Here is an 18,465-nt window from a genome sequence, read left to right on the forward strand (position 1 = left end):
CGTCATGCCAAGAGCTCCGGGAGCCCTTCCCTTGCTTGACCAGTGGGCCTTGCGTTCCTTTGATGTTTGTCAGAAAGTGGCTGAGCTGCTTCTCTTCATACAGTTTTTAAAGTGATTATTGCATTTTGGAAAGCAGTGCTCATCACAAACAACTTTAAAAACATGTTTTAATTCTTTCCTAGTTCTTTCCCACCGAAACTGTCCTTGTGGGGCTAGCTGCTGCTCTTCCTTTTCTCCTAAATCTGAGTATTCGCCATGTCACTAAGTGGAAATACTACAGATGTGTTTAATTGACTGGACAGTTCACCTAATCTGTGTAGGAAATTACCTCCTTAATTGCCCAGTAGAATTAACTGTCAGCAGATATATTCATCTGATTATATGACTGCAGTTTTATATTAATGATTTGCAGACTTTTATCTAACCTGCACTCATGTATAGATTATTAAAACTTTTAAAATGTAACTGATGAATCAGTATTGGATCAATCGTCGTCTTGATTTTTTTAAATTAAAATGTATATTTCTAATCATATTTTATAAAGCTGAGAGAACTAGTTGAATGAATGTTTATTTTCCTGAAGGTATTTTTAAGATAAAGCTTCATAATGGCATGTAAACTTTGCATACCTATATAGTTTGATACATATTGTCACATTTGTGTATTGTAACTGGTTTTATACGAAATGTTGAATAGTGGAAATTGTATAATTATAATCATGTAATTAAAAGTATTAACCAAACAGCCTTTTGAGTTTTTAATTCACTTATCATTCCGAATCATGGTAGGCAGTATAAAGTGGATGTAACCCTCTGTAGTATTAGTTTGCTAGGACTGCTATATACCAAAATGCTGTGATCTGGGAGGCTTCAACAACAGAAATTAATTTTCTTATAGTTCTGGAGGCTGGAAATCCAAGATCAGGGTGTCAGCAGGGTTGGTTTCTTCTGATGCCTCTCTCCTTGGCCTTTTCTCTGTGCCCTCCAGTCCCTGGTGTCCCTCTGTCTGTCCTCCGTTTCTTATAATACGAGTCAGGTTGGATTAGGATCTATCCTAATGACCTCATTTTAACTTAATTACCTCTTTAAAGCCAGTGTCCCCAGATACAGTTAGTTACGTTCTGAGGTAGTGGTGGAAGGGCTCCAACTTAAGAATTTGGGGGTATACAGTTTAGTCCATAACATCTTCCCCAGGATAAGACAGTAAGCAAGTGAGGGGGCTCCTGCTAAGAACGCATTCACACACACCCACTAACCAGCTCAGGCATGCAAAGGTTTGACTTTTCTGGAAACCGCTAAGGATAAGACACAAGCAGGTCAGGCCCTTAGCGTCTTGTAGGTTATATGCACCGTAGCCCCTTCATTTTGCCTGCCAAGGTCAGGATTAAAGTGCTGAGTAAAGGGCAGGACCGGTGCTAGAGCACTTCACATCCCAATGTATAACCCAGGATGGCATCCACAGTGTTCATCACCTGCCTTCCCTGTTGGTCTCTTGCAGGGCGGAATCCTAAAAGACCTAGCTGCCCACACCATCATGCAGAGGAGTCTGTCTGCATGTTGTAGGAGTCTGTCAAGGAGTGCTGTCCAGTTCCCCCAAGGAACTTAGCTTTGATTTGTGCTAGGATATGAGTTTTCAAAGTACAACGCAAAGGGATCTGTCTTCTCACCCCTATCCAAACTCCTCCTGCACACCACTACTCGCAAAGAGCGATTTCCAGGCTCTGCAGCGTCTGCCTGCCCCTCTATGGTTTACCCTGAGACCCGTGCTGAATCGTGTGCCCTCCTGCTGACCCACTGGAGCTCAGTTGGCATGGGCCAAGCAACTCAAGGTACATGAGAGTGTGAAAGGGGCAGGCTTGGCAGCAAGGCTCTGAGGCTTGCAAGGCTCTGGATGAAACCATAGGGCGTGTCTGTTTCTTGTGGGAGCAGCTGTGGCTTCCAGGACTGTGCAGTGTGGGTAACCAGCCTCTGAGACCCCGGCCCTGTAGATTCTTGGTCTCCTTCTCTGTTGTTGACCACTGTCCAGTTTTCGTTTACCACGTGGACAATTTGCTAAATCCCTCTGCTTCTGTTTCTCAAGTAAAATGGGAATAAAGAGAATTCCCACCTTAACAGTTATAAGGAGAATTAAATGAGATAATACAGCATTTGGAAAGTGCTTAAAACAGCATTTGGCACACAGCTTTCAATAAATTAATTTTTTCATACATTTAAGGTAATTTTCTCTAGATAATTAGGTAAAGACCAATTTTTTGATAGCAGATTATGGTCCCTCAGTATCCACTATTTTTGGTACCTGTAGCGTAATTCCATGTAAGTATAATGGTGTAAGTTTTTAAAGAGGTCAGACTATTTTGACTTCTGAGTCTCTTGAGAGTGGTTTGTTCAAGGCAGAGCAGGGGCATAGTTAAGTAGAAAAGGCCCCTTCCTGAGGCCCCATGAGTTTATTTAAATAGCAAGTTGATAATGGAAAGAGCAATTGGCAATGTGCGTTCTAAAATGAGCTCTGCCACTTATTCTGTGACTTGGGGATCCTTTATCTGCCTCTTGGCCCTCCCTTTGTTCACCCGTAAAATTGGACCAATAAACGCGTAGTGTTTGGATTAAAAGAGACCAAAGTACGCGACTGTGGCATAGTATGGGGCCCGGTGCCAGCGTGGAGCATAACATCCACCACTGCTTTCTTTTCCTCTGCCTGTGGGTCTTAAGTGCAGCTGTGGGTGCGTTGGAAAGCCGTGTAGTGGGAGGAATTCTCCACAAATGTGATTTTTACCTTCTCTGCAATATGCCATGACTTCAGTAACCATTCTCTCCCCATTGTTGCCCATGTAGGTAGTTTCCAACCTCTTACCTTTATACCACTGCTTGAATATTCCCATATGTAAATTCTTCCTGGGTGGTGCTGCTTATTTTCTTGGGATAAATTCTTTGAAAAGGCATTTCTGGGTCAGGGATATGCAAAAGTTTATAGCTTTCGTTGTACAGTGCATCAAAAAGGAGCTTGGTGTAATTGTTTGGAACACGGATTCTGGACCCAGACTGGGTGTAAACCTTTGCTCTGCTGCTTGTTAGCTGTGTGATTTGGGCCAGAGTGACAATATCTAATATGGTTGTATGAGGATTAAATGATTTGATATTTGCTAATTACTTAGAGCAAGCACCTGGTACATACTAAGAGCCATATATATTATGTTTAATTTAAAAATTAAAATATTACCTTAATGCTCTTCAAAAGGACTATGATACATTCTGTGCTCCCTCCGTCCCCCATCAGCAGCTGTTGTGACACTGCTGAGCTGGTTAATTAACAGGAGGACGCTGGCCCTAGGGCCATGGGTCATGGTCACCATCACTCCCTGCTATATATGGTCCCATCTTTTAGCTGCCCCATTATTCAGATTCGGGGCATTTTGTCTTCTAAGTGGTTGGCATAATACGCCCCTATGTTATATATAGTCTCACCATTTTCTCAGCTTATTGGAGGAGCACGTGGACTCTGGGATCCCCTTTCAGGTTCCTCTCCAGATAACCCCAGCTCCCTCAATGGGGAAGCTGGCCCAGTCCATGTGGAGCGGAGATCCTTCTGCGCTGCCCCTGAAGCATGTCTGGTCTCCTTGCCTTGTCTCTAACTGTGTCTCATTTCTTTGCTAGAAAGTCTGCATGACTTTGACATGCTTCCGGATGACGGGTGCTCTATCCACACTGAGGTGCCCAGGTAAGGAGGCCCTCCTGCAGGTCGGGAGCCTGGCCTTGGCCCCTCTGATTCTTATAATGGCCAAATATCATAGGTTAAATGAGGAGAGCCTTTGGGTGGGAATAGAAAGAGTGGGGGAGGTAGTGAGGTTTGTGCGTCGTTTTACTCGTAGAAAGACAATGGTTTCTCTTCATCGTGGGTTTGCTTCCCTATGTAAAGCAAGATGATTTTTCAGGCAGACAGTTCTTCCTTGTGTAGGACTCCAGGGAATGCAGCCAGTCTGGCATTCCTTGCAAACCTACCCCCCACCAACCTACTAAATGCCAGTCATGTCCCAGCTGTTGAGTAATCCAACCCTCCCCCCACCCCCACCCCCATAGTTTCAGCCACCCTCAGGAGGCAGTGCTGCCCCCAGTTGGGAACTGCTGATCAGGTCCACAGTTTTACTTGTGATGTCACAGAAACAGCAGGATGCTCTTGGGACCCTGTAAAGTGAATATTGCTCTCCTGCCTCGTTCTGCTCTGGCCCAAGCCCCAGCTGGCAGAGGAAGGGGTCGGAGAAAAGCTTTCATCTATATAGGAGGCAGCAGAGGCTAACCCTGGGTATAGGGCTCATGGGTATTCATGAGACTGAGGGACCCTGAGATTTTAGGCGGGGCCTTCCTGCCTGGCCCTGGCTTATCAGTGTAGCAGCCATGGGGAGGTTGCCCATCCTGTTGTCTCCATCCCTGTGACGGGTCTGTTGTGACAGCTGGACAACACACGGAGTACCATAGGCAGACCAGTGATTGGCATGTCCTTAAGTGGCAGTTGAGCGTTCCCTCAACATTGGCAGGACAGGAGTGAGGGCAGGGAGCGTGATGGCTGGTGGCCACCCTAGCTCACTCCTGCTGTTGAGCCATTCTCTCTGGCCAGCCCCAGATTTGCCTTGCGGTTAACCAGGGAGTTTAGAGGATGAACCCTGGGGTCTTTTCTCCAGACAGTATAGTAAACTAGTCCTTGCCATATCCAGTAACCCCCTAAGACAGGTTCTGGTGTTGTAGGTACAACTCTTGTCTGTCTCCCACCTTTTCCAGCGATGGTTGGATGTCCTGGGCTGTAACCTTTCTAGACCGACTTTTAATCTGGCTCGGGATCCGCAGGGACTAGATCTTCAGCGGTTTCTCCTGGACACCACAGCGCTCACCATCAGAGATTTTCTCAAGGTGCAGTTTAAACCTGTTTCCTCAGGCCCGTGCCTCAGAGTCACAGCAAAGGAGTTTTTGCCTCGTTCTTCCACGGGGTATGGAGATTTCAGCCCAAAGCCAGAGCTGGGACTTCCTGTAGGTGACCTGGGGGGATGACTGGGTCGGGGACATGACCAGGCTGGCACCCTCTCTGGTAGTGGTGCAATCCCGAGTCCAAGCCGACGGCATTCCTTGAACTTTCTTACGTTAGAGGTCCTTGTGACTATCTGATGGGAGTTGGTCCCTGTGGCCCCCCCCAAAAGCAAAATTTTGAAGACTTCATAGACAGGCCCTCCATGGCATCACAGCATCCAGAGGTGCTGTTCACACAGGTGCAGTGTGAAGGGTGCCCCCTAGAGGTGTGCCATGAAGGAGCCTATTCACCAGTCATCCCAAGGCCCCCTTCTGGGCCTTCAGGATCCTCGGTGAAAACCCCTGAAGGATGTCTTTCCACCCTGGTCACAGGACCCTGGGTTGCCACTTCCTTCGCTGGGCCACCTGGGCTCTGCCTTTCTCCTGCTTCCGTTCTACCCACCGTCCTTTCCCTCTTATTGAACACTTCTCTGGCGTCCCCGCTCACTTGCACTCTCACTTTCCCTCACCACCAGAACACGTAGGTTCTGATCATTTTGCGTTGCCAAGAATGTAGGACTCACCTCAGGTACTTTAAGTTTTCCTCCCTGTTGCTCTAATGCTGCTCCTATCTGAGCAGGTGCGTGAAGTGCAGACCAGAGCCCCCAGCACAGTTATGCGGGTGGTTCATCAAGGTGAGTGAGGTCCCCCGGGGCTGGGCAGTGCACACCTCTCTGGAGGTATCCTCGATGCCTCTGGCAGGGTGGCTGTTCTCAAGAAAATAGTTTTCCTATTTTCTGAGAACATTTGAGAACTCTCAGAGCCCCCTGAGGGACTTATGTGTAAGTTGATGCCACTCCATTCTCATGACAGGCGTTTCCCAACTTATAAATGACTGTGCTCCCAAGTCAGTCTTCTGAAATGGGGCCACATTTTGCAAAGAAACAAGGCAGCTGGTGCTCTCCCCACACTATGGGGCCACTTTTGCCCGTGGTAAAGCTGTGATGTGTTAGAGAACCTTTGTGGTTTGGTTGGGGAAAGTCCTATTGCCTTGGAGTCATGGGAAACCTATGGCCAAGGAAAAGGCTTTCCCAGAGCCGCAGGAGATGGGCAGAGGCCGCCTGGGCCAGCGGAGGCCCCTGGAGTGCTTCGGACCTCAGGCTCCATGAGGCCCCCGGGAGAGCCCAGCTTCTGCTCCTGTCTCCACCAGCGCCTTGCCGGCAGCCTTGAAACTGGTCTCGTGGCCTCTCAAGTCTTGGCATCTCCACCTGTGCGGGAGACCTAATAAAGCTTTCTAAGAGCACTTCAAATGTTTTCAGGAGAACGTGTCACAGTGTGGCATTGCCCTGAGCGCCACCTCACCACAGGGAGTGGCTAAGCACGGCAGCACACGGCCCCACGTGGTCCTTCGGGCCCCCACAGAAGTCCATGCGTCCTCTGGCCTTTCCCTGTCTCTCTCTTGGCAGCTTTGTCAGAGGGACTAATCAATTAACTGGAAATTTCAGGAGTGTGTAGAAAGAACACAGCTTGGGCACCAAATCATCTTCTCACCCCATCCCTGCCCAAACACTAGCTAGGGAGCAAGGAAGACGAATGTCCCTTCCTGTTCCCCGACTGAAAAGTGATGAGACAATTACAGGACAGCACATAGCAGTTACTCAAGAAATGTTTGTTTCCTCAGGTTACCCAGGCTCTGCAAAGAGGGTGGAGGGGGATCCTTCAGACTTAAAGGCCATTCAGGCGAAGGGCAGAGCCGTATTGTTAGGGGTGCATCCTTGGGCAGTGCTTCCTCTAAGTCAGGAGAGTGGCTCCTTTCAGAAGGAGGGGAGGCTGTGATGGGCATGGTCGCATGGACAGGCTTCTGGAGTTGGCTCCTTGACTTAGGTGGTGGTTACAACAAAGTTTTTGCACTTTTATCCGTGTTGTATTTTACAAGAAAGATTTCTTTATTTTCTGCTTTTTTCCTTCCTCATTCTCCTTACTGCGTAAATACAGAGAGCCAGGCAGAGCCTTACACTTGGGACACGTTGTGGGCAGTGGTGCCGGCAACCCAAGCACCTGACTTCAGGCCGATGTCGGGAGGATGTGGAGGTGAGGGCAGGACCCTGGAAGCTGTTCAGCGTGTGATCCCCATGGAGGCTGAGGGTGGCGGCAGCAGCAGCAGTGAAAGGAAAGTGGGCAGATTTTTTCTCAAAGTGAACCTCTGCTTGTCCTGCTGGGTCATGCTCTGCTGAGAGGGAGGGCGGCGTGGCTGTCTCCTGAATAGCTTAGAAGATGGTAGTTGTTTTTACTTTGAGGGCTGCCCTTGCCCAGCTTCTGAGACCCGGGTCCTGCTGCTCCGTAGGCCTTGCCAACACCACACATGGTGTGGTTCCAAAGGAGAAGCAATGCCTTCACCTATGAAACACCTATGCCCTGGGCTGGCACGGAGGAGCGAGGGAACCGAGAAGGAAAGGACCTCAACTAGAAACCAGCACTAGAAAACGGGGTGCTTGCTGCGGCTTCTGTGGTTCTGAGGAGCCTGCCTTGCATGGGATGAAAATGTCAAATGCTTATCAGTAACATTAGGCTAAGGATGTACTTTTCAAAGTAGCCTGGCCAGACGTTCAAACCATCCAGTGCAAGGTTCCCAGCCAGGAGCAGCTTCTGCAGTGAGTCCGCCTCTTCCCAGACCCTGTCAGCTGTGTGACTTAGGTTTTCATCCAGTCGAAGCAGGGTACCAAAACCTGTCAGGGGTCACACCTCCTCCTATTGATGCAGGTCCTGGGACCAGCTCATCCTCAGGAGCCCCAGCAGGGAGCGCCTGTATCAGAAGGGATCCAAGTCAGGCTTGGGGGCTGGCACACCTGCCCTTGGAATTCACACATGCTTGACCTCCCACTTTCCAAGAGAGTCTGTTAGGCTCACAAGTTTTCTTTAATGGGGTTAGTTTGCTTAGTATTAAGGTTACCAGCCAGAAACGTGTCCTGCCTCACGACAACACGTCTACACCCAAGCACCTCAAAGGAGTCTCGCAAGGCACTGTCATGTGGAAGGCTCTGCCTTGTATATAGGTCCGAATACACAATCCTGCCTCCTGAGTTTCCCTACAGCACCTCATGGATTTCCCCTGCCCTCTGCTTCTGCTCTGTCTTCTCTGGGGCCGGACTGTGGACAACCACATGGCAAAAGCCTGACATTTCATCTGCCCCACCAGATTGGCAAGAGGTAGTCCTGGTGAGCAAATGAAGACCTCTAGCGGGCTCAGAAACCGTCCCCTATTCCCCCAAACTTTTTCTGACCACAAGACCCGAGACTGCTCCGTGGTACAGGCATCCTCAATGTGTTTGGGAAGGGTGCGGTGTTTGCAAATACATGAAATCCAGCACAATGGGCTTTTCCATCGTTATACACAACACTAAAGGGGCTCTTCTTGAGAAGGATCTGTTTTGCCAATCTTCAAAGCCAGGGCAAGGCAAAAGGACTTAATGTGACACAGCTCAAGCCTGATGAGCAGTGACACATCTTCACGCTGCACCCGCTGATCATCATGGCTGAACACGACATTCACTCTCACAAGACTTCTCAGGTCAGGTACTCACGTTCACTGTGTCTTTTCCGGGGAGAGGGAGTAAAATGATTACCTTAGTACTCAGATTAATAACAAGAATCCGAAAGTAGGCTGTCAACCACAGGGAAGGTCCTTAACTGGCTTAACGTGGCCGAGGGTTCAGTGCTGACTATTCAACAAAATATGAAATGACTCTTTCCGCTGTGGCCTTTTCCCACATTGTTCTCTCTTGGCCTGGGTGTCACCAAAAGGATTCGGCTCTCTATACACAGAGGAGGGAATACCAACCTTTATTTACACTTGGGTTCAAGTTCAGAACTGCCATCTTAGTATAGCAAGGCAAAAAAAGCACAGATCCTGAGACCAAGGTTCAGATTCCCACATAAGCATATTAACCGTGTGACAACCAGCAAATGTTACCCAGTTTCTTCAGTAAAGTGGGAAGAGTGTCACCCCAGCTTCCAGCGGCCGTTACAGCTGCCTCTGCCCCAGCTGCCACCCTGGGCACCACCCTGCAGGCAGCTGGGCTGAGAGAACATGGGCCTCCAGGTCTCAGCCCTGCTGGTTAGGGTGGGACTCAGGGAGTTATTGAACCTCTGAGGAAGCCCCTAACCCCAAAATTCTCCAAAGGCAAGAAACAGGAACTCGAACTGGTGCAAGGGCTAAGTGAGAAAAACTAAACATAGGTGTTCAATAAATATTAGTTATTTATAAGTCTTGCCCAGGACAGGGACGGAGGGCCTCTGTCACAGGTGCTGAATTCTGACACTAGCTCTGAGGGAGAAAAGCATGTGGTGTTAAGTTGCAATACTCTTGCCTGGACCCCTTTTCATTTGATTGGTGGGATAAATAACATCATTTAAAAGGTCATTTACTTAATACTCATCCTAAAACCCACCCAAACACTAAATATGCACATTTATACTAAGTGCGTGTGTGTATGTGTGTGTACGCACACGCAGAAACCACGAGGTAGTTTAGATCACCATGAAAAACATCAATACTTTCCCTAATTCTCTGCCACAGAGTGGTAACCAGTGACCGCACGATAGCTACTTAAAATTATTGGTTAAATGAAAACCAAAAAATTCCAGGAGAATATAACATTTACAAGTAGATAGTAAATACAACTGTATTTTAATTTCTTGGTCTCGGAAAACTAGGCTGTGACCGCTTTAAATTAATGGTCCAAGTTATACGTATTTCCTTTAATACAGAAGGACGTAGCCTTCCGGTATCTATACAACTTACTAAGTAGTCTCAACAGATTCTATTTTACAGCTTGCTTTACTCTCCATGCTTTTGTGGAAGATTCAATACAATCTCTATGTACATGTTTTAAACATTATTTCTGAACTACGTTTGGAATTCCTTAAATAAAAAAATAATCACCATTCTCCACCTTCTCGGGAAAGTGCCAGACTAACGCCTGACCAGAACTGCTGCTCTCTAGCATCTGGAGAAATCCTTATTCCCACACCACCCCCAGGCCAAAAAAGTGCAATGAATTCAAACTACATGGGAAAAAGCAACATCTATTGTTCTTATCTTCCCCACAGCAAAAAAAGTCTCTTTGTAGGTATGCCAGTGCTGTTTTAATTTGCCAGGGAAATAGGGCTCTCTCAAGCCAGAGCAGGAAAATCTTCAGGGTCATCTGGGTTTGGAGCAACATCTTGTGTCTGAAAAAGAAAAGTTTTGAAAGCAACTGTCACTTCACCCATTCCCACTTGGGTGCAGAGCTGTGTGAAACACGGTGCCCACTCCCCCTCAGGGGAGGAGCTAATGGGGTAGGGGTAGCGGCCCAAACATAGAGGGAGAGAGGGTCCCAGTGGGAAGAGAAGAGCGGCAGGGTCACTCTAAGTGAGGCCCTGCTCTGAGCTGCAGCCAAGTGCTGCACAGACCCCGAAGAGGGGACATGGAAGGGTGCCTCTCCCTCCTCTGACCCGCTCCCATCCCTGTTGCAGAATGGCTGGCAGTGCCTACTGGCCACCCCCGGCCCTCCCTCCCACAGATCCTTACTGAGTGACCCTTTTTGTATCTGGCACTTCCTTCATCCAATAAATGTGGAGGATATTTATTGGATAAATTTGCTCCATGTAGCAAAAAAAAATTTGCTACATGGAGATATAAGGATGATTAAAGACAGTCCTGCCCTCGGGGAGCTCACAAAGTTGGGGGAGAAACATACTGGTAAGTTCAGTAACAGATGGCCTGGGAATGGGGGCCCACAGTCAGGGCATCCAATGCAATTTGGTGGCCAAGTACACATCACAGTCACATCATGGCCAAGTACACATCATGGCCAAGTACACATCACAGTCAAGTAATGTTTTCTAGAAGAGAAGGTTCTCCCAGAGATAAGCCTCAATGAATGAGCAAAAAGAACAGAATCCCGAAACAATGCGAGTGTGAAGGCTGTTAGAAGCTGGAAGAGCCCAGGTGGGCGGCAGGTTCGAGGACCGGATCACCACACTGCACACGCGGTGGCAGAGCTCTGCTATGGGAAAGGAGTGGATGTATATTTTCTATTCCCAGAATAGTTCCTTTTTCCAACATGGCCTCAAATGTACCCAGAAAAAACACTCTTGTGTTTTTGCTCTTGTTTAAGCATAACAGACTAGTTTCTCCTCCCAGGGGCTGCTCCCTGGAGTAAGGGAATCAGGCAGCAAAAGGAACATTTCCAAGACCAGCCACAGAGAAGGGGCTGCGCCTCTTCCATCATCACAAGGGCGGCATGGCGGCCTGTGCTGGCCACCGGGCCTTGTGCCCAACTCCCACTCAACAGGTGTTTGTTCAAAAAACATTTACGAAGCACCTACTACAGCTTACATTGCGCTAGGCACTGGGGAAACCATCATGTCCCCTGGAGACAGCAGACACGCATCAACAACTGCACCAGCGAGAATACAATTACAAATGCAGATGGTGCTTCAAAGAAAATAAGGACTCTGACTTGGTCTGGAAGACTTCTCTGAGAAAGGGAGGTTGGAGGATCTATTCTAGGTAAACAGGCAAAGGGGTGGGAGAAGGGCCAGCAGGTGCAAAGGCCCCGTGGGGTAAGGAACATGCTTGTCTGTTCTAGAAGTAGAGCAGTGTTGGCTGAAGAGTGGAAAAGCGTGGTTTGAAGCGGAAAGGTGGCCTTGAAGCTGTAGGAAGGATTTTGTCTACCCTGAAAGCATCAGGGCCCAGGGCAGATGATCAGACCATGGTAAGCAACCGTCAGTTGATCTAATTCAATCCCAAGCCTGGGGATCTTATCTGATGCACATGTGTGAATTTTTCTCCAGCTCTGAACGTGCATTCATGGCAGGCATCGAACTTCCCTGGAGACCCTGGAGGCCAGGGCTACACAATGGTCTGTATCCAACTGATGTCCATCATGCTACCATGACCGTTCCAAACACTCCAACATCAGACCCACATTAGACAGAGAAGGAAGAACCTCCTCTATCTAGACGAGGCAGAACCTGATGATCTTCCACAATTAGACTATGTAGGCCCAGGGCATCTTCATCCTCTCACTTCAGAAAACCATCCAGGGTTTAGAATATAAACACTGGGCTTCCCTGGTGGCGCAGTGGTTGAGAGTCCGCCTGACGATGCAGGGGACACGGGTTCGTGCCCCGGTCCGGGAAGATCCCACATGCCGCGGAGCGGCTGGGCCCGTGAGCCATGGCCGCTGAGCCTGCGTGTCCGGGGCCTGTGCTCCGCGGCGGGAGAGGCCACAACAGTGAGAGGCCCACGTACCATAAAAAAAAAATAGAATATAAACACTTACCACCACTTCTGCTCTGGGTCCATAGTTTTCTGCCCTTCTGATCCTTCCCCGGCCTCCCCGTGTGCCACCTCTGGCTCCGCGCCCGGGACGAGGGAGGTTACCAAAATTAATCTCCAGCTGGGATGTGATGTCATTGGCCGCTTTCCGGAAAACGTGGGCATCATCCTCATAGTCATCCTTTACCAACTGAAACACAGTTACAGCATCAAACACAGAACATACACATGGCCGTCTCCATGGACACTCACTGGGCCGGGCTCTGGGCAGGGGAAGATGCTGCTGCTCTGCTTCCAGCCAGGTGGGTTCTGCACATATTTGAAGCCACACGTTCTCATACTCACAGTCCTTTTTTTTTGAATTGGAGTATAGCTGATTTACAATGCTGCGTTAGTTTCTGCTGTAACAGCAAAGTCAGTCAGCTATACATATACATATATCCACTATTTTTTAGACTCTATTCCCATATGGGTCATCACAGAGTATCGAACAGAGTTCCCTGTGCTACAAGGTAGGTTCTTATTAGTTGTCCATTTTATACATAGTAGTGTCTCACAGTCTTAATTCAAACATTTTTGAACTTACCGTTACTTCAAGTGAGACCAAATTTCTATCAGTTTAGTAGGTTAAGATGTAAGATTTGACATGACTAACAGTAATCATTTAAATGTTTTATATCGAATAACTGTATTTTGCTGAGATGGAAAAGTTTTAGTTTCTGCCTTTTGTTTTATTTCTTCACAAATGCTACTTTGATAAATAAGGAAAATCACCTTCCTAGAATAGAGCTTGATGGAGAAACTTCTTTCAACATGGGTGCTGACGGTACAAATAACATATGTTAAAAACTGGATGATATACAATAAACAACTCTGACTCAAAATATATGGAAAGGATAGAACAACAGTATGATTTATCTGAGGGTTGCTACCACGGCTGCATAAAGAACTCAAGCTGCTTTTGAAGAACTGCTCTAGTTCAAATTCTTTGAGAAAGTACATTTTATTGTAAGAGGTCAAATAAGTTCTACCTCTTGTTAAAAGAACACTGTATTAAATAAAACTCCTTCAAATTTGATTTGGCTTCAATTCCTAACCATGAATGAAACAAAGAAGAACTCTCACTTTTAAGTAAAATATAAACCTACAGAAAATATGCCAGTGATCGTAGATGAGACTCTCCCAAGTGCTGTAAGGTTAAACATCCCTACAGCTTGTCCAGAAAATGGAATCAAATTTCCCTGAGCACATCAGTCCCTTTTGGCCATATGTTCATTTCAGGTTTCACATTTAACACTTGTGTCCCTTTCAAAGTTTCAGATTGAAATAAATCAAAGGCCTTAGATGGGCTCTCAAAGCTAAAAAGATGAAGGAAAGAACAATTCAGGAACAATGGCACTCTGGCAACAAGATAAACACAAAAAATAGAAGAGGCAAAATGATAACTACGGCCTGGTTTAGAAGACAACTGGCTGTCAGTGTGCCTCAGCAGAGACACGGCAGCCTTCCCAGTAAGAAGGGACAACTTGCAATGGAAGCAAAGTGAGCGAATAGTCAGGCCAAGGTGCTTTAAGGTCCCAGCTCTCTTCATAGGCTACTGTTTGGTCTGAACTTTGCAAAGAACAGAGCTCCATGCAAACAAGAGGTGTTATTCTAGTGCTTTTGTCTCTTAGGGTACTCAGAACAAAGTAAGTGACACCAATCACTTCCGGGACTAGTGATTTGGCTTCTGTTGCTTTAAGAAAAATTCCTGGCTAAAATCATCAACGCCATAAGATCAATAAGTACCAAGGATGTGTGCTTTACTGAGACCAAGCTCGATGACTCAGCAGCTAACACAGTTGCTTCAAAGATTCCAGGAGACCTCTCTCTGGAGCCAGGGAGGATGAATCTGGTGTGGATTAAGGAAGAGCAGCTTCTATTTTTACCTAACATGTCAGCTGCACATTTCAAATCCTGACGGCACAATTGTTTTAGGCAAAGCTTTATTTACAGTGCCCCAGAACAAAAAAGAAGAAAATGGATAGAAAAAAAAAAAAAAAAAAAAACAACTAGCTGATGGACTTGTAAAAAGGCCTCACTCGTATGTGTACAAAAAGCCATTTCTAGTGGAAAAGCTAAAAACTTATTAGACTCGGGCTTCCCCGGTGGCGCAGTGGTTGAGAGTCCGCCTGCCGATGCAGGGGACACGGATTCGTGCCCTGGTCCGGGAAGATCCCACGTGCCGCGGAGCGGCTGGGCCCGTGAGCCATGGCCGCTGAGCCTGCGCGTCCGGAGCCTGTGCTCCGCAACGGGAGAGGCCACAACAGTGAGAGGCCTGCGTACCGCAAAACAAACAAACAAACAAACAAAAAACGTACTAGACTCCAAGAGCTTGGACTGACTGAAACAGGAGTTAGGAGGGGATCCTGTATCATAAATGACCCCCTAGGGAAACTATTCATTCAAAGAATATAACTAACCAAAGTGTAAATGGGAACACAGACAAATCTACACAGTACAAAACTCCTGAGTTTCAAATGGAAGATCAATGAATATCCAGCAGAGAGGAAGGGTGCTCACTACCGTCATCGACACAGAGACTGGTATCAAGATAAACAGCTGTGACGGAATGAAACAAACTCTAAATTTTAAAATTAGAATGATTCAGTGTACCCTTCCTTAAGTTCAGCAGCTTAAATAGGATGTGATTAAATAACTCTCGGACTAGCCTTATCAGTATCTGCTGGAAGATATTTTCAAAGCTGAAGCTGCCAATGAAGAGCTGAACATAAACCTTGTAAAATCAGGACCACAAAAGACAGAGGAACGCACAAGCAGTTCCAACAGGATAGCTGGCCACAGCAGCAGTGCCCGACGGTGCTGCCAGGTGCTTCAGGGCTCCTCTGGTGAGTTTCTGCAGAGGGAGCGGAGCTGCTACAATAACACAAAAAAGGCTTCACCCAACCCTGACCAGTTAAAAATGATCAACTAGTTCCAACTAAACGCTCTTATTAAGAATTAGAACTGTGAAAAAAAACCCCACTGAATCACTTTGCTATACACCTGAAACTAACGAAATATTGTAAATCAACTATACTTAAACTTAAAAAAAAAAAAAAAAAAAGAATTAGAACTGAAGGTAATCTAATCATGAGAATGCAGAGTAGTTATCCTCCGAAATGGATTCAGGAAACATTCTGTACCTCTCTTCTGACACAAAACTGACATGCAACTAAAACATACAGCATGTGCACAGTCTTGGCACAGTTCTGGAGGGAGCAGAAAGTGCACTGTCACTATAACTGCTTTGGATTAAGTATTAATGGGTCAATTCTTTTTCAATTTTTTTTCTTAATAAACAATAAAAATACAGTAAAATTAGGCACACATAATCTCTGAGTACTCTTAGGTTGAAACTGGAATGTCAACTACTAATGTTCCATTTTTAAAATAGAAGTGGAAAAGCCCATTTCGTTTCCAGTAAGGTAACAGTGAAGATTACCTCTAGATACAAAACATCATGCTTACATCATCTCTATATTTAGACTTGTGTATCACCACTGCTTTGGAAGGGACAGTGGACTCAGGTTTCCGGATGTTAAATTCAGGCTTTGGTCTGGTCTGTTCTTGAAGATTTTTCCACTCATCTAGGGTCATCTCTTGAACTTGAGTTTCTTCTTCTACCTCCAACTCAGGAACTCTATAAAGAAGTATAATCATAAAGAATAATTTCTGATAGGTCTGAAATGTCTACTTTCTCAAAGAGAAAGTCATAACCATTAGGTTAACGTACTTTCATGGTTCTGTATCTTAAATTTAAATACGGTAAGAAAATCTTTGAACCATAAGCTTCCTTATTTTATTTTCATCATTTTATGCCGCCATTGCCAACTGAAGGTAATTCCTGTCTGTGTTCAAAGCAGTCTTTGAAAAATGGGAGCATCACCATCCCAAGGACATTAATATTACACTTCACCACCAGGCACTCCCTTCCCCATGACATTACACACAAAATGAGATAGGCAATTGTAGAAACAAATGGGAGAAGTAACTGAGACAAAACACATATAAGGAAACCACGAACAGAGGTTATAAACAATGGGTCACAAATATGTACTTTTGTAAATATCCTCCTTAAATTCATGAATTCTTAAAACAGAAGACAGACATATAGAACGATGGGATAGAATGCAAAGTCCAGAAATAAGCCCTCACATTTATGAGCAATTAATTTTTTTGATCAGGGTGCCAAAGACCATTCTTTTGCACTTGGATATTTAGTTTTCCCAGCCCCATTTGTTGAAAAGACTGTTCTTTCTCCTTTGAATTAAGTTGGACTTCTCACACCATATATATAAGAGCTAAAAGTATAAAACTCTTAGAGGAAAACAGAGGCATAAACCTTGGATTAAGCAATGGTATCTTACATATGACATCAAAAGCACAAGCAACAAAAGAAAAAGTAAATAAACTGGACATCACCAAAATTGAAAATTTTTGTGCTGCAAAAGGACACCATCAAGAAAGTGAAGAAACAACTCATAGAATGAGAGAAAATATTTGCAAATCATATATATATCTAATAAGAGCCTTAGATCTAGAATACATAAAGGACTCATAACTCAAAAAAATAAATGATGCAACTAAAAAATGTGCATTTGTCAAAACAATGAATGTACACTTGTTTTTGTACATTTCACCATAAATAAATTTTATATCAGTTTAGGTGGTGGGTATAGGTGTTCACTGTAAAATTCTTTAAACTTGGCTGTGTTTGAAATTTTTCATAATAAAATGTTGGAAAAATACTAATATTAAAACATATCCCAAACATACATTTGGCAAAAATATAAAAAGACAGTAAATTTTGTAATGCCAAATACTGGAAACAACCCAAAATCATCTGGAGAGGAATTTGTTGGAAAAATTATGTATATCAAACATGAATATTAAGCAGCTAAAAAGAAATGAGAAATACATAAATTGCTATGGAGCACCTCCTGGATATACTGATGAAAAAGCAAGGTGGAATGTCTGTTACCATTCACCTAAGAAATAAGGAGACATACAAATATATATACATATAGGTTTAAAAAAAAAAATCATAATACAAACCAGGGAAAGAACAGGGATAGCAGCTATTTGGAAAATATCATGTTTTAACAGATTGTACGTTGGAAACATTTAAATATTTTACATAAATAAATAAATCTATAAAACAGATTTAAATTAAAATTCAATCTCTAAAATTTGGAAGCAAAATTAATCAAATTAGCCTAATTGTTTATCAAGTTGGTGATAAAAGCATCAGAAAAAAGCTATTTAAAGTGCCTTTAAATACAAATTTATAATTATTCATCTCTTTGTATATAACCTTTTAATAATCATATTATTGGAGGTAGTGTTGGTAGTATTATTTGTTACTGTCGTGTGTGCAGCGAATGAGTAATAGTATGATGTTACTGACAACTGGGATTTTCAGCATGGAAGAAAAAGAGAAACAAACTTCAGAAAGTTTAGCTAAAAATTTTGTACTCCTAAATTTCAAATGGAAATATTGAATGAACTCATAATATATTTTAGCTTAAAAATGTGTGTGTGTGTGTGTGTGTGTGTGTGTGTGTGTGTATTCCTCAGCTCTGTCCACTTAAATGTCCTAGAAACAGTTAAGAACCTAGTAGCAGTAAGTAACCCTAGTGCCTAGACTATGGTCTCTAAATACCATATTCTATTTTTTAAAACTTTATTTTACTGGGGCTTCCCTGGTGGCACAGTGGTTGGGGGTCCGCCTGCCGATGCAGGGGACGCAGGTTCGTGCCCCGGTTTGGGAAGATCCCACATGCCGTGGAGCGGCTGGGCCCGTGAGCCATGGCCGCTGAGCCTGTACGTCCGGAGCCTGTGCTCCGCAACGGGAGAGGCCACAGCAGTGAGGGGCCTGCGTACCGCAAAAAAAAAAAAAAAAAAAAAAATTTATTTTACTGAAGTACAGTTGATTTATACTGTACAGCAAAGTGATTCAGCTATACATAGATATACATTCTTTTTCATATTCTTTTCCATTATGGTTTATTACAGAATATTGAGTAGAGTTCCCTGTGCTATACAACAGTAGGACCTTGTTTATCCATTCTATGTAAAATAGTTTGTATCTACTAATCCCAAGCTCCC

The 18,465-nt window shown here is 45.0% G+C and overlaps 1 protein-coding gene across 1 annotated transcript in view; it reads right to left on the reverse strand.

Moving 5' to 3' along the window:
* Positions 1–8,813: 8,813 nt before the first annotated feature.
* HABP4 (hyaluronan binding protein 4) overlaps positions 8,814–18,465 on the reverse strand; it is a 37,062-nt gene continuing 27,410 nt past the window's right edge. Inside the window, exons 6-8 of the mRNA XM_029201451.1 lie at positions 15,826–15,997; positions 12,320–12,505; positions 8,814–10,220 (exon numbers count right to left, since the gene is read on the reverse strand). Coding sequence (XP_029057284.1) covers positions 10,164–10,220; positions 12,320–12,505; positions 15,826–15,997 — 415 coding nt within the window. The 3' untranslated portion in view covers positions 8,814–10,163. The remainder of the gene's footprint in view (positions 10,221–12,319; positions 12,506–15,825; positions 15,998–18,465) is intronic.

This window comes from Monodon monoceros, unplaced genomic scaffold (assembly GCF_005190385.1).
Source record: "Monodon monoceros isolate NGI ecotype Baffin Bay Population unplaced genomic scaffold, NGI_Narwhal_1 Super_Scaffold_5, whole genome shotgun sequence".
Taxonomy (NCBI): domain Eukaryota; kingdom Metazoa; phylum Chordata; class Mammalia; order Artiodactyla; family Monodontidae; genus Monodon; species Monodon monoceros.